We start from the raw sequence: 15,774 nt of genomic DNA, 5'->3' as shown, positions 1-15,774 counted from the left end.
CTAGAGCAATCGGAGTCTCAAACACAGCTAGCAGAATGTTCTTTCCTTTTGCAGTCCCACTTCACCATGCTGTTCCACTGGGACAAATTTTGGGACCTTCCAAAGTGGTTGCAGAAGGAAGGGGAAGCTATCTAAAACAGCCTCACTCTTTGTTTTTCCTCATGGAATCCCAACCAGGATCAAAGAGCATTCTGTCACTAGAGAGACATAATTGGAAACCATCCTGTATCTTCTGCATTCGGCTCTCCAAAACCAACAGCATGCTACACTGTTTGTTCACTTTCCTCAATAAAGGTTCAGTAGGTTTCCAAATGCTTTGGATGTGGAAGACCTCAGCAGAAAACCATTATCCTCACCTCATACAAATTTTAGTAACCTTATAGAATAAATAACCTTGGAATAGTTTTTTGTTTTTGGATTTGACTCCCAATTTCAAACTTTACCCCACCCACTTGATCCTCTCCCTTTAATATGCTAATCCCTCTAATCTAGACTAGTGACTGAAAACTTCAGAGTATTTCCTGGAAATATTTGAGACGCTACAGTCTGAAAATAATATGGTCTACTAGCCTCTATGGCAAAATATAGTTAGGAAAAGATGCAGCAGGTCTCTGGGTCAATAGAGATCACAAATCATAATATTGCCCCAGTGTGACAAAACGTCAAGGACATTGAACTAGTGGTTCAGTTCAGGGCAATGTAAAAATACTCTGTGAAAGGCTTTGCATGAGTCAAATGTTCTGATTTTTGTAGACAAGGAAAAAGGTGACTAGAAAGAAATTGTTCCTCTAAGACAGCCTTTCTCAACCTGTGGGTCCCCAGATGTTGTTGAACTACAACTCCCATCACCCCTAGCTAGCAAGGCCAGAGCTCAGGGATGATGAGAGTTGTAGTCCAACAATATCTGCGGACCCACAGGTTGAGAACCGCTGCTCTAAGAGATATACCCTAGTATTTTCTTCAAAGACATATTATTTTGTCAAAAACTGTGCTTCTGTTTTTGACTACTGGTATGAATTTCTGTAGTTTAAAAGCATCCCTCCTGGCATCTTGCAAAGAAGGGCATTGTGTATAAACATGCTACCCAGCTGATGCTTTAATAAAACTAAATCACACCATGATAATAATTATACCCATTTACACTTGTTAGACTTTTAAATATTTGTGGTAACACAAGTAGACAGTAGTTTTATATTAAATGCATTCTATATACTTGCACAAAGAATGTGCAATGTCTAAGATTCCTGTGGGCTATCTTATAATAAGAGAGTGATCTCCTAAGCAAGTTCTATATAAATAGTCTTCATTAATAAAGACCTGTTGGTTTCCTTGTTTGAAAAGTAGTAAACTGGCAGGGACTGCCAGGGCTCTGAAGAGTGTGTGATGGGACCAGGGGAGGGAACCAGAAGAGGGGACGAGATTTATGAGATATGACGTCGCCCACAATACAGGAACCAGGGAAAGAAGGATAGTCAAGGCAGATTGAGATGGAGGAAGGTGCAGTGGATGTGGTGGAAGAAGAAGAGGCTGTTCAGCAGGCAGATGGGTCAGTAGACTCCCCACCGTCCCCTGCCCCACTGCCTCCTCGAACCAGGAGGGGCTTGATGCAGGAAGAGCAGTAGCACCTTCCATACAAGAGAAATCTTAGGTTGCAGGTGTGCAGCCTGTCAGGGGAGGGTACATAATTCGGCAGAGGGGCATGGTTTCCTAGTGTCCTAAAATCTGATAACAGAATTGAAATTCACCCTTGAGGCATTGCAGGAGATTATGGTTGATATAACAGACTGATCATACTTAGAAGTAGACCAGTAGCATACCTGTTTAGCATTAGAATTAATTTTTGTACTCCCGTTTTCAGATGGAGGTTAGATGATGTAGACTGTTTAGAGGCTCCACATACAATCAAGTGGTATGTGAATTTTATAAAGTAAATGTGTATGTTGCTCATTTAGGTCGGCAACCTAAGGCCCATTGGGGTCATTTAACCAGCCCATGGACCCCCACCACCTACTCGGTCGGCTCCCATGCACAGTGCTAAACCGGAGCAGAGCAGGGACCGGCTTCCACGACGCTGGCTGGCTTTCCATTGGTTGCAGGAAGCTGCTGCAGCCAGTGAGAAGCTGTGCATGCCTCCTCCGCGCCAGAAGGAGCGTTTACACATGTGTGCATGCACTCCGGCTCACCCTGGGGTCTGCGGGACCATGAACCAGCCCAAGTCACAAAAACTCCCGACCCCTGCTTTATGTATTGTGTAACAGCAGTGTACCTGCAGCAATTGAATAAATCATGAAGCTGCTATTAATACGTACTAAATTACAGACATAGCTGTCTTCTTTCAGTCAGTAGGAAAGGTACAAATTAGTTTGTCTGCTTGTCATATTCTAAGCATTGTATACAATATTTATCATTCTTATATTTCATTCCATTTTTCTGAAATGTCCCTTCTTGAGTACCTGCATACATACATAATATTATTTGCACACCACCTTTCCACAGTTCAAACCATGTTCATGGTGGCTTACAACAAGAAAAAAATACATAACTTCAGCATAACAAAACTCGTCAATAAATAAATAAAACATGAAAAAAATACACAACCAAACTGAACAATTTTCACGTAATCTAAAATAAAAGACAAAGTGTGTTTAGAGAGTGCACCCCACATTACTCAATTTCACTTATGTGTGTGGCGGCCCAGAACATAACCTGCCCATAATAGGGGAGTCGTCTGTACTGTAGAAAGAGCCTTTTTTTATTGCAGGGACTCAAGACGCAGAGTGCTTAAGACTAATAATTACAGTTCATGAAGCACAACCTGTATGATAGAACCTTTGTGTTCTTTATACCACATTCCTAAATGAGGAAAGCCCCATTAATTGGTCATTTGCCTATGGCAGGGCAGTAAGAGGTGTTCTTTGAACATTGAGGAAATGCTCAACTATCATTTTACCTAATCTCAAAATATCATAACATTCTTGCAGTATCTATAAAAATGAAACCTAAAAATAAGGTATTGTAGAAGCAAAATTGCTTTCTCTCTGGCAGTAATAGTAATTATAATCTTGGCTTAAACTTTCTAAAAAATTCCCTTGCAGGCTGCTGTGATTTTTTTAAACAGTGATTTAAACAATAAAAGTGAGTCTCTTAAGAATTGCTGGAATGTTATTCCTGGAATTTTCATTTTTTTCAGCACAACTCTTTTCGCTTCGCATGTAATACGTTAAGAGTTAGAAATGTAGTTGTGTGTTTCAGGGGTGCGGTTAGAGTGCAATCGTTTTTTAAAATGAGATTTCTTTGGAATCTTACAGGAAGTTCAAAACTTCAGTTTTCAGACTTTTTATTTTAAGGATGTTTGTTTAGAGTTTTTAAAATTGATAGTAATTGTGATGTAATTTAACTTACCATTTTCCCTGCTAATGCCTCAGTCTATGTGAATAATTTTAGTAGCTGTATCAGTTGTTTTTCAGTACTGTTAGTTGACCAACATATAACTTAGCGTTCTGCCTGGCATCCAAAAGTTAAATATGCCCATCTCTCTCACCTTGGGAATTGGGAATTGTTGTGCTGTATTTGGCAATGATATATCAAAGGCAGCCAAACCTACTCCATGTCAAAAAACACAACTGAAGGAGGGGAAGGTCAGTGAAGAATGAGCTAAAACGAAAGCCAAACAAAAAAACACAGCCAAAATCAGGCCAAAGTGATGTTTTGGTCCAACACCTTGTTTCAAAATGGTGGCTAGCATCCAAACATCAACAAAGATTGCCACTCCCACCTTCGGACTTCTCCTGCCAAGTTTGGTGATGATATCTCGAGTGATGTCTGAACGTATAGACGACAAACAGACAAAGCATTTTCTAAAATATGTAGTAGATTGTATGGCATACAGTGGTACCCCGCAAGACGAACGCCTCGCGAGACGAAAAACTCGCAAAACGAAAGGTTTTTTCGTTTTCGAGTTGCCTCGCAAGACGAATTTCCCTATGGGCTTGCTTCGCAAAACGAAGCTTGCCCCGGGGACAGCGGGTCTTCTCTTTTGAAGCAAGGGGCGGCGGGGAGAAGCGATCTTCTCCCCGCAGCCCCAGGTCCGGGGACAGCGGGAAGCGGGACAGCGGGACCTGGGGCTGCGGGGAGAAGATCGCTTCTCCTCGCCGCCCCTTGCTTCAAAAGAGGTCCGGGGGCAGCGGCAAGCGCTGCCCCCGGACCTCTTTTGAAGCAAGGGGCGGCGGGGAGATCGCTTCTCCCGGTGCTCCGGGGCGGGGGGGGTGGGAACACCTTCCCCCACCGCCCCGCTTCCGAACGGTGCTCCGAAGCGGGGCGGGGGGTGGGAACACCTTCCCCCACCGCCCGGCTTCGGAACGGTGCTCCGAAGCGGGGCGGGGGGGTGGGAACACCTTCCCCCACCGCCCTGCTTCCGAACGGTGCTCCGAAGCGGGGCGGGGGGGTGGGAACACCTTCCCCCACCGCCCGGCTTCGGAACGGTGCTCCGAAGCGGGGCGGGGGGGTGGGAACACCTTCCCCCACCGCCCGGCTTCGGAACGGTGCTCCGAAGCGGGGCGGGGGGTGGGAACGCCTTCCCCCACCGCCCGGCTTCGGAACGGTGCTCCGAAGCGGGGCGGGGGGTGGGAACGCCTTCCCTCACCGCCCCGCTTCGGAACGGTGCTCCGAAGCGGGGCGGGGGGCGGGAACACCTTCTGAAGGCTGGCGGGGGGCAAAAGTCTTTGTCCCCCCTGCCTGCCTTCCCAGGGGCTTTTAAATCGCCCCGGACAGCGGAGAAGTCCTCCGCTGTCCCGGGCGATTTTAAAATGCCGCCCGCCAGCATTTTAAGATTGCCCGGACAGCGGAGAAGTCCTCCGCTGTCCCGGGGTTTTTTAAAATGCTGGGGGTGGGAAGAAAAGCCCTTACCCCCCCCCCCCAGCCTTCAGAAGAGGTCCGGTGACAGACTGTCCCCGGACCTGGTCTGAAGGCGGTTTCCCTAGGAACGCATTAATTGATTTTCAATGCATTCCTATGGGAAACCGTGCATCGCAAGACGAAAAAATCGCAAGACGAAGAGACTTGCGGAACGAATTAATTTCGTCTTGCGAGGCACCACTGTAATTATTTTCTGTTCAGGTTAGGTTTTATTGACATTATCATTTTAAATTGTTCTTTTTATGTTATATTTATTATTATTCATGATATATTGTGATCCACCCCAGGCATAGTTTTGTGGAAGAGTAACATACAAATAAACACATGATGCTAATGACATTTCTCCACTTGGTGTAGGTTTCTTAATAGCTGTGCACTGCATGACCCCATGCAGCCATTGCCCTTTGATTACTGTTAGAAAGGGCATGCCTCTTTCTCCCATTGGTTGCCATTCATCATTGGTAAAGAAGTATGATCTCCAGCCCCACTCAGTGGCAGACATATCCATAAGATTCATGTAGATGTTAGGAGCATTAGGGACAAGACTGGCAGTTTCTTCTTGTAGTTGAAGTGGAACTGCAGTTCAGATTCTGTATAGGCATTGCCATCTCATTTAATGAAACAGGAAGAATTCATAAACCAGCAATAAGAGTTCATAATGCCAAAATAGGAGTGGTTCTCTTCTTACTCCACCCCTACTCCTACCCTGTAGTGTAGCATCTATATCAGCTGTCCCAGAAATAAAACAATTTGAATATTTTCTTCTACAAATGTTTAAATATTCTCCACCAAGCCTTGGAAACTTGATACAGTCAGACCCTTGAGCTGTGACAGGTTTGTGACACTTAACCTTTAGCTTTCAGACCTTCAACTTACTTTATAAACAGGCATCCTAAGTTTGCTTTTATTTTAAAAACTTTCCCAAAACAATGCAAAAATATGTTCTGAAATATGGAATAAAGCATACCTTTAGCTTTAAAAGGGGCAGGGTCGTACAGAAAACAAGAAAGGCAGAATTTATTACATGGTGGTTAGCATAAAAGTATGGTGAAGCTGAAGGCTTGCTGGTAGATAAGAGAAATTTCTTCTGTTGCAACTTCCTGAAAACTTTCCAAGCTAATACAGAGTTCTCAGGTTAGCTTGTAACTATGTTCAGTACCACTTGCACACTTTGTTTTAGCCATAATGTTATCTGTTGTTTCTCATAGACCTTCCTCCCAGTTGTACTGAGTTCTTTCGGTGAATGTTGCTCCTTTCATTTTATACCTGTGAGTTCCACTGAAAAATAGCATTTTTGAAACCTACCTTTTAGTGCAATATTAGACAATTTATTCCGAACATGCAAGTTTGGACCTTGTGCTTGAGTGAAAGACTTTGGCAAATCATTAATAAACAAAATTAGGTTGGGTAACATGGTTTGTCAACAGAAATTGTCCTCTGAACTTTCAGAGGACCCTTATCTTTGCCTTCTGGAAGTAAATACACTTATTTTATAATGGGGTATAAATCTGCTTTTTGAGAATAAAAGGTAAAAAGCATTTTAAACACATGCTGTTATTGGATAATAATCGTGGTGTTTAACAACCCAACACACCTGTATTTTATAACTGCTGCATTTTTTCATCTGCCTAGTTCTGGGCTGTAAATCTGATAAATCCTGCCTCCCACTTCTAGCTTTGTGTTTGCAAAAGTAGTTTTACTCTTCAACTTGTTAAAATAAAAAATGAACTGTAAGGGAAGTATTAGCAGTGGGCATCACTGTAGTGAAGCATTTTTGTTGTGCTGAATTGTATTTTTAAAGGTTATGAAGCAAAGCTAAAACTTACTCAGGGCTGAGGAACCTTTTCAGACCATGAGCTATATTCCCTTGTGAATAACATCCTTGGGACACATACCAGTGAGGGTTGGGAACAGAGGCAAAAGTGGGTGGAGCGATTACTGTAAATATTACCTTTGCGCAGTACCCTAGTTTTTACGCGCAAACTAGAGATGCCTGCTGTATAGTTTCAGACAACTGGAGGAGGGGTAACTTTGTTCTAGGGGTACATTCTCTGTCATCAGTCCAACAATCAGCTTTGAGTGTCTCTAACTGGTGCTGGGTTCTCATGATGGTGTGCTAAGAGAAGCCCTCATCCTATGTCCCTCCCTGAACTTGTGGTCTTGAGTGTTGTGTTGACAACTCCAAGTCTTGTGGGACTTAAATGTTCATGCTGATGCTGTCTTCTCAGGGGCAGCTCAGGATTTCATAGCTGCCCTGTCAACCATGGACCTGTCTCAAGACCTGAACCAATACTTGGCAGGGTGTACCTTGGATCTTGTTTCTCTACAGAAGTAGAGGGAAACAATATGTGGGTGTGAGAGAGAAACAACTCCATTGGTATGTACAGATCATTAACTGATCAGATTTGGTATGGTCTACTATCTGGATCTGGATGGTTTTCTGGAGCCAATTGGAGATTTTCTCACAGCTTTAACTGGCAGTCTTATTGAGGTCTCTGCTTAGAATGAGGATATGATTAGGTCATCAGTACAACTACTTCAAAATGTTTTCTGCCTGTCTGTAGATCTGGTGTCAGTTCCTTGGTATTCAGAGGAACCTTGTTAGTTCTCCTGGACCTCAACAGCTTTCAGTACCGTTGTCCATGGTAACCTTATCTGGATTAGTTTGGAAGGCATGGTTTTAAAGTGATTGTGGTACTTCTGAAGGAGAGGTTCTGGAAGATTGTGCTCTGGAACTTTTGCTCTACTCTACAGCCAAAGCCTTATGTCCTGCAGAAATTATTTTTTTGTAAATACAGTGGTACCTCGCAAGACGAATGCCTCGCAAGACGAAAGAGTTTTCCGTTTTTTGAGTCGTTCCGCAAGACTAATTTCCCTATGTGCTTGCTTCGCAAGATGAAACGTCTTGCGAGTTCTTGCGAGTTTGTTTCCTTTTTCTTAAAGCCGCTAAGCCGTTAATAGCCGCTAATAGCCGCTAAGCCGCTAATAGCCGGGCTTCACAAGACGAAAAAACCGCAAGACGAAGAGACTCGCAGAACAGATTAATTTCGTCTTGCGAGGCACCACTGTACTAAAGAACAAGGGAGCCATGTAAACCACTGGGGGGAAGTCTTCCAGAGATTTGGGTTGCAATGTCATCAGCATGTAAATGACACTCAGCTTTACCTCTCATTTCAAGCTTTCTTGAATATAGGCATACTACCATGTGCCCTAGGAAAGTTAATTGAGTAAATTTTTATATGTTATGGGGGTTAGATTAATTAAGTGAAGGAGGGTATCTGGAGTTTGATCTTGAAAGTGCACAGAGGCAATACCTCTGAACAGAACTAAGACTGTTGGTTTAGCTAAAGTCTAAATATAAATATAAAGGACAACAACCAGGATAGTGGTAGAGTTCATACTTGGATTGTAGGGGTGTTCTACTGGTGCTTTGAGCACTCATACCAATTTCTCCAAGGAAGGGGCAATGAAATGGATTTGTTTGCGCCCATGAGGCCAAGTGCCTGAGTGAAAGTTGGTTATCCACATTGGCCTGGGCCTCAACTTTGTGGCTGGTGGATGTAGCACATAGTGGCATAGACCTACAGTGGCTTCTGTTTTTGGTTGCAGTCCAAACAAGCCCTGCATCATCTCTTCATTTGGAGCTTAGGATCAGTTACCTAAAAAGTGTGCACCTTGTTTTGCTCAATTTTGCTGTGTATGCTCAAATGTTAAGATTCAGTTGCATCACAGATTCAAACTTCCTTCAGCAACAAGCTTAGTTCCAGTTGTAACTGGGCCAATCATTATGTAATGTTTCATCCCACAGAAAGTGTTGTGTGTTTTTTATCCCATTGAAAGTATCATGTGTGCAAAACGAAGCATTAAAAAAAAAATGGTTGATCCTAATGGCCTCAAGATAATACTTTTAAAGAGCATCTAGGCTGACTTCCAGCTGACATCCAAGCACCATTTATTGAAATAAAAATTGCATACATTAAATACAAGTACATAGCATGTATCCACAATGCATTTCCCTACTTGTTTTTTCTTCCAATTATGGAATAAATAGGGTGAAAACATACTTTTAAATATTGTGCCTTTTAAAATCCCAGGCTCTGCCTTCAGTATTACTGTAACAGCACTTTCTTTTTATGGTTTTAAAATGTGAAGTACTTTACTGTGAGTATAATGAATTCAGCAAAAACTCAAGATGCTTTTCTTGTGTTTTGGTTAACAGAGCAGAGTAAGAGTCAATGTTTTTGTAACTTAGTATTTCTATACTTTTATTCCTTTCTTTAGTTTGGTCTGTGTTTTGTTGTTTCCTTAGCCCTGGAATGAGATCTGATGTAAGCACTTCACCATCTACCTCTTCAACTACTACGGGACCACCTCCCAAGCTCTGCCTTGTTTGCTCAGATGAGGCTTCTGGGTGTCATTATGGTGTCCTAACTTGTGGCAGCTGCAAAGTGTTCTTCAAAAGAGCTGTGGAAGGTAGGATATATCACAATTATTTAAAACGTATAGTCTATATCTCACCTCAAATGTTTGTGGGTTTTTACAAAGGTTATTGGAGTTCATTTCCATGCTATTTCTTCCTATCTCTTGCAAAATCCTTGGTCTTCAGTAGCCATCTTCAAGTATTTTTCTGTGTGAGTGTGTGTATGTGCGTGTTAAGTAAGCACGTGAAAGCAGCCGGTGGGAATAAGCATTCTGGCTCTACCTCCTGTTCCCATTCCATTGCTTTTCACAAGTTGGAGGGCAGACTTCTAAAGTGGGAGCCTTCTATACTTGTGGAAGCTACCTTCTTCAGATTTTCACCCTCCAAATCATGGGTGGTGATGTGGGTGGAGCCAGAACTAGCTTGCTCTATTTACTTAACATGAAAGAACAAACAGCCAAAGAGGGCTGTTTTGTTTATTTTTATTTACAATACAGCCCACTCTTCATTTATGGTATAGCTCACTTGTCACTGAATATTTGCAATCCCAGAGCATGGAGCAAAGTAATAAAAATACAGTGGTGCCTCGCAAGACGAAATTAATTCGTTCTGCAAGTTTTTTCTTCTTGCGAGTTTTTCGTCTTGCGAAGCACGGTTTCCCATAGGAATGCATTGAAAATCAATTAATGCGTTCCTATGGAAACCGCTTGCCAGGCTGGCGGTGCGGAGAAGGGCTTTTCTCCCCACCGCAAGCCTTCAGGACAGGTACGGGAACAGAGGGGAAGGGGCGCAGCGCTTCTCCTCTGTTCCCGGGGCTTGCGGTGGGAGGAGGGTTTTTCCTCCCCACCGCCAACATTCAGAACAGCATTCTGAATGTTGGCGGTGGGAAGGAAAACCCTCCTCCCACCGCAAGTCTTCAGGACAGCCATCCGAAGGCTGGCGTGGGGAGAAGGGCTTTCCGCCCCACCGCCAGCCTTCGGAGGAGCCTTCCGAAGGCTGGCGCGGGGAGAAGGGCTTTTCTCCCCACCGCCAGCCTTCGGAGGAGCCTTCCGAAGGCTGGCGCGGGGAGAAGGGCTTTCCGCCCCACCGCCAGCCTTCGGAGGAGCCTTCCGAAGGCTGGCGCGGGGAGAAGGGCTTTCCGCCCCACCGCCAGCCTTCGGAGGAGCCTTCCGAAGGCTGGCGCGGGGAGAAGGGCTTTCCGCCCCACCGCCAGCCTTCGGAGGAGCCTTCCGAAGGCTGGCGCGGGGAGAAGGGCTTTCCGCCCCACCGCCAGCCTTCGGAGGAGGTCCGAGGACAGTGGGGAAGAAGCACTGCGCTTCCCCGCTGTCCCGGAGATTTCCCTATGGGCTTTCGTCTTGCGAAGGAAGCCCATAGGGAAATTCGTTTTGCGAAGCGCCTCCAAAACGGAAAACCCTTTCGTCTAGCGGGTTTTCCGTCTTGCGAGGCGTTCGTCTTGCGGGGCACCACTGTAAACAGAAAAAAATAATATACAATATTGCAAAAAACATATAAACAGGCCCAAGAAATAGAAACTTAACTATTATGTCATGAGAAAAGCAAGCAAAACTACATTAATAAAATTAAAAATTGCCAATTTAACCAAATACCTATGTAAAAGCAAACACAAGATGTTCAAACAGTTTAAACAACCAATGGTTTTAGCAAGTTCCCACCCTGTTTTTCACTAATGGTAGCCCGCTCTTTTCTCTGTCTCCCCACACAAAGAGGGCCCCACTCTGTGCCAGAAGATTCTCAGTGTAACTGCTTACCCAACCTCCAAGATACCACACCATAGTGTTGTTTATGATCCTTGCACACTAGGCATTGGACCCCCCCCCCAATTAATATTAAGCAGGAACTTTTCCTGTATGGTTTACAGCAAACTAAGCCAGACATGTAATGTTAAACATCCATAATACAATAAGATAATAAATTGTTTTAAAACTTTTGATTTTATTTATATCTTGACAAGTTTTAGGACAAGTTGTTTTCAGTGTTTGATTTTATTTGTAAATAGATTCTAGTAAATAGACCCTGGTAAATAGATCTACCGAGGTTCACTGTTCTCCTATTGCCGCTCATGTTTAACACTGCTATTTAATTCAATATGGAAAGAATCTGCTCTTTAAAAGTTATAGTTGACTTTACTTTGCTTCCAAGGTTTGCTTATACTTGGATCTTTGGTTCCATAAAAATTCCAAAGGATTTAGTTTGCCTGCTTCACAAGCTCCAAAAACCAAATAGTTTCCTCCCTGTTCTTTTAAAGTGGTAAAATCAATATGTCCTAAAGCAGCATTTCAAAACAAAATTTCTCAAACTGGATTACTGGCTGCTTGCTCTGGTGGTACCAACTTTAACCTAAAAAATGCAGAGAATATGTAATTCTGTTCCAGGAAAAAAGTATGGATAGACATTTTATAGTGAACTATTCCATAGCAAATTTTGAAAAAGCAGTTTACTTCTTTCAAAAGTTCTGTGTTGGAGAAATTATACAGTACAATAAAATGACTACTTGGATATATACATTGATATAAAAATGTGAGTGGTCATAAAAGTACTCCAGTTCCAGACTGATTTTCCTAGCAACTGACATTCTGCTACAGATGTTCAGCCTCTTTCTGTCTCATCCATATCAGATTTTCATGGACATGTACCTATAGAATACTGGAACAATGTAGGCCTTCCTTATATTCACTCCCTCTCCAATACTTCTCATCTGACTCTTCAATTTTTTTGTGTAAACCCCCCCCCCCTTTCAGAGAAAAAAGGGGAGTGGGAGACTTGCAGATGATTTAAAAAACCTCTTCCTACTCCCCTTTTAATTCACTGATATTGGGGTCTTAAAAGGGAAATTGGAGGGGGTTTGCAAAAAAAAACCTTTGCAATTCTCTTCCTTCCCTGCTTAAGATTGGATTTCAAGGGATTTTGTAAAGTGGGCAGCCTGCTCACCTGTCAGAATTTGCTTGTGAGTAAGATCCTGATAAAGATCTGGCCCATGGAGCCAAAAAGGGAGGGGGAACTTGAGACCAAAATTTGACACACACACCCTTCATGCCCCTTAAGCAAGACACTGCATTTTGGGAAGGATCTCCTTCTCCTTCTCCTTCTCCTTCTCCTTCTCAAAGCTGGGAAAGAGCTAACTAGGCTTTGGGAAAGGGGGGGTGCTGTAGAACCCTGTCGGAGCCCTCATGCATCCTTTCCAAAGCCCAGCATCTCGCTTACCTGGCTTTGGGAAGACAGTACAAGGTCTGCAGGCGCAAGGGGTGTCCCCACACATTAGACCATCCTGATGTACATGGATAGGATAGATAAGTCCATTTGTTTCTTCTCTTCCCCAACCCAACAAGTGCATGTTAGAAATTAAATGCTCATAATTATAAAGGTGTTGTGCTTTGTTTGCAAATGCAGGGCAGCACAATTATCTCTGTGCTGGAAGAAATGACTGCATTATTGACAAAATCCGGAGAAAAAACTGCCCAGCTTGCCGCTATCGGAAATGTCTTCAAGCTGGCATGAACCTGGAAGGTAACTTGCAATGTTTTAAAGCTGAAACCTAGAAAATCCTTCATTTTTGCATATATAAAAGATGGAAAGCCTCTTTGCACATTACTCATATGAAGATGTCCCAAATATAGAAAAGGACAGTGGGGACATGTTGCATCGAATGCCACACATCTTTTTCCTGGCCTTTCCTATGATATGCAGCTGTGATGGCAGCCTGTACCCATAGACTCAGAAATCCATGCCTAATATGTGAACATAAGGGATGGGGGAAGCTGCATGATGTTGAGTGCAGGACAGGTGGCCTAGTCCCTCTGCTTCTTTCTACACATTGATCCCATCACTGGAATAATGCATGAAGTGGGTTAGTGTAAGTTTCAATAGTGGGAGTGGTCACAATTCAATAGTCAATAGTAACAAAAACTAATCCATTCAAAAGTATGTATTATAATAAAGATTACAAACTCAAATAGAGAGTATAAACTCTAGAGATTACAAACTCAAAGAGATATGTATAGCACAATAACTTGTTACAAATATTTTCTCTTTTTCACTCGACAATAATGTTGATCCTTATAATTTATCAGCTTGCAGATGGAGACTCAGTTTCAACCATAGAGCAGAAGTCAGAAGTCAATTATGGATTGGAAACCAGGACAGGGCCCTGTTTCGATGTATTCACCTTCATCAGCTAATTTTTAAGCTTGAAGTTTGTAAGTTTGAAGACTTTCAGATAAATATATCCTGTTATTTTCTATATATAACAGGATATATTTATCCAAAAATCTTCAAACTTACAAACTTCAAACTTAAAAATTAGCTGATGAAGGTGAATATATCGAAACAGGGCCTTGTGTACCTGTCCTATTGACTATTGAATTTTGAGTAGGGACCACTCCCACTATTGAAACTTACATTGGCCTGAGTTCTTGTTGTGCTTTTTTCTTGGTATATTTAATAACAAGGACTCCAACTTATTTAACTTATTTAAGTGGGTTAGTGGCAATATATGCAGTTGTTTAATGTTTTCTGAATAACTATTTATCACTGTATATGTTTAACATATGCACGTCTTTTTTGGCAGAACTTAGATATGTCTTTCAACATGCATTTCCAATCTTTCCCAGATTCTCATAAGAACTGTATTTTGCACTAAAGTGTCACTGTAGTATGATTTCTATGCATGCTAATCTCTTTTTTCCGTTTCTCTTCTTTTTGTTTTCACTTTCCGATTTCACGTATTTGTGCACTCCTTTTTCAGTAAATACTGTGGTTGGGAAAACCCCACACTTGGAGTATACAACAGTTTGAATGCAAATCAGGAAGAAACAAAAATGTTGACTCATCGGGTGGTATTCTATACCAGTTCTACTCAGAGTTAGACCCATTGAAGTTAATCAGCACCACTAACTTCTGTTCACTAATTTCAGTGGGTCTACTCTGAGTAGCACCTGGTTGAGCGCAATCCATTGTCAACAGTATGAAACTTTTAAAGTATGGATAGGTGATAACATTCAGTAATACTGTATGGCAAATTCATAATGAGCAAATTCACATGTTTGGTCCTTTCTGGCTGAGGAGAGGTAACTGTTGCAGGCTTGTCATTGCAATCCAGGAAGTCTTGTAGTAGCAATGTTAGTAGTGTTTGGCAGAATGAAGACTTCCATTTGTGTGATAGGAAAACTGACCTGGCCTTACCATTAGACAGAGTGCAGGTGCTGCTCAGGTACTGCATTGCTGGGGTTGGACTAGATGATCCCCGGGCTCCCTTCCAACCCAGCAGTTCTGTGATTTCTAGCTCAGTAGTTAGGGAGGCAAGCCAGCCTGCGTTGTGATCTGTCTCTGCTGCTCCATGTGGCGTTATATTTAGGAGCAAAGACATTTTTCATTCCCCCCCCCAACATTCAAATTTTGTAAACATTGCTAATTATTATAGCAATTTCATAATAATTCTGTGACTATATAATTCTAGAGGCCCCTGAAATATTATGTGTTTCGATTATTTTAAGCCCTTATGTCTAACAATAGAATGTCTTTACCAGAAACTTCATTTAGAGGCGGTATGTTTTAGGCCTTTGCAGATAACAAATTTAATTGGACAAACAACTAAAATACTTGGCTGCTTGTGCTTTTGCATACGTTTTTGTCTCTCTTACAAAACATCTAAATCTCTGTCTTACAAAATATCTAAGGAAGGGCAATCCAGAGTGTGGATGCTATCACCAAGAAGACCCACTTCCACATTGTCACCAAATGACAATTTGGTGGTTGTGGAGCAACCAGCAGAGTCTCCTTGGAAGATCAACTTGGTCTGTACTGGGGAAGGCAGTCTGCTAGGTATAATAATCCCAAGTTGTTTAGTACTTTAAATGTCAACCACATCACCTTGATCTCAGTAGGTAATAGGCAGCCAATAGTATAATAGCTAATAACGCAACTAATGATTTTGTATGTTATTGCATGTATGTGTCTCCAAAAACACCTCTAATTGTGTGCTAACTCAGGTATGGAGTAGGCAAAATCACTGGTAAGCTCACAAGTGCCTCCACATTTGCTGTGATTTCTGTAACAGCAGCTGCTGCCAAAAGCACTGCTGCAGTTGGAGGCATCAAGTGTATAGCACCACATGGAAGCACTGCTGCATGCAAGTGATCTGGCCCTTTGCTATCTTTTCAAAGTCCTAGTTGGCTAAGTGCTTTACAGCTCTTTGCTACTCATAGAATTGTGAAGTTGGAAGGGACCAGTATTAACTTTATAATTGCTGTTCATTATCTGGTACTCTATTTTGTCCATTTTTGTAATTCCACTGTAAGATAGATTTTATATACAGTATTGCAAAATTTTCAGGATATATGGTTCGTATAAGTAAAAAAGTATGCAGGCAGCATAGATACTGTGGAAATGTGAATAAACACAGTATATGGAGTGTATTTTAAGCA

General features: G+C 42.4%; 1 protein-coding gene across 3 annotated transcripts in view; it reads left to right on the top strand.

The window, feature by feature from the left end:
- NR3C1 (nuclear receptor subfamily 3 group C member 1) overlaps window positions 1-15,774 on the top strand; it is a 55,445-nt gene that overhangs the window by 20,314 nt on the left and 19,357 nt on the right. For all 3 annotated transcript variants that reach the window (XM_081179742.1, XM_081179744.1, XM_081179743.1), the window contains 2 exons: window positions 9,224-9,387; window positions 12,743-12,859. In XM_081179742.1, the coding sequence (XP_081035868.1) occupies window positions 9,224-9,387; window positions 12,743-12,859 (281 nt within the window). The remainder of the gene's footprint in view (window positions 1-9,223; window positions 9,388-12,742; window positions 12,860-15,774) is intronic.

The sequence above is a fragment of the Podarcis bocagei genome, assembly GCF_964188305.1.
Source record: "Podarcis bocagei genome assembly, chromosome: 2".
Classification (NCBI taxonomy): domain Eukaryota; kingdom Metazoa; phylum Chordata; class Lepidosauria; order Squamata; family Lacertidae; genus Podarcis; species Podarcis bocagei.
Note: the sequence above shows the minus strand (reverse complement) of the source record. Positions and strands in the feature narration are given on the sequence as shown.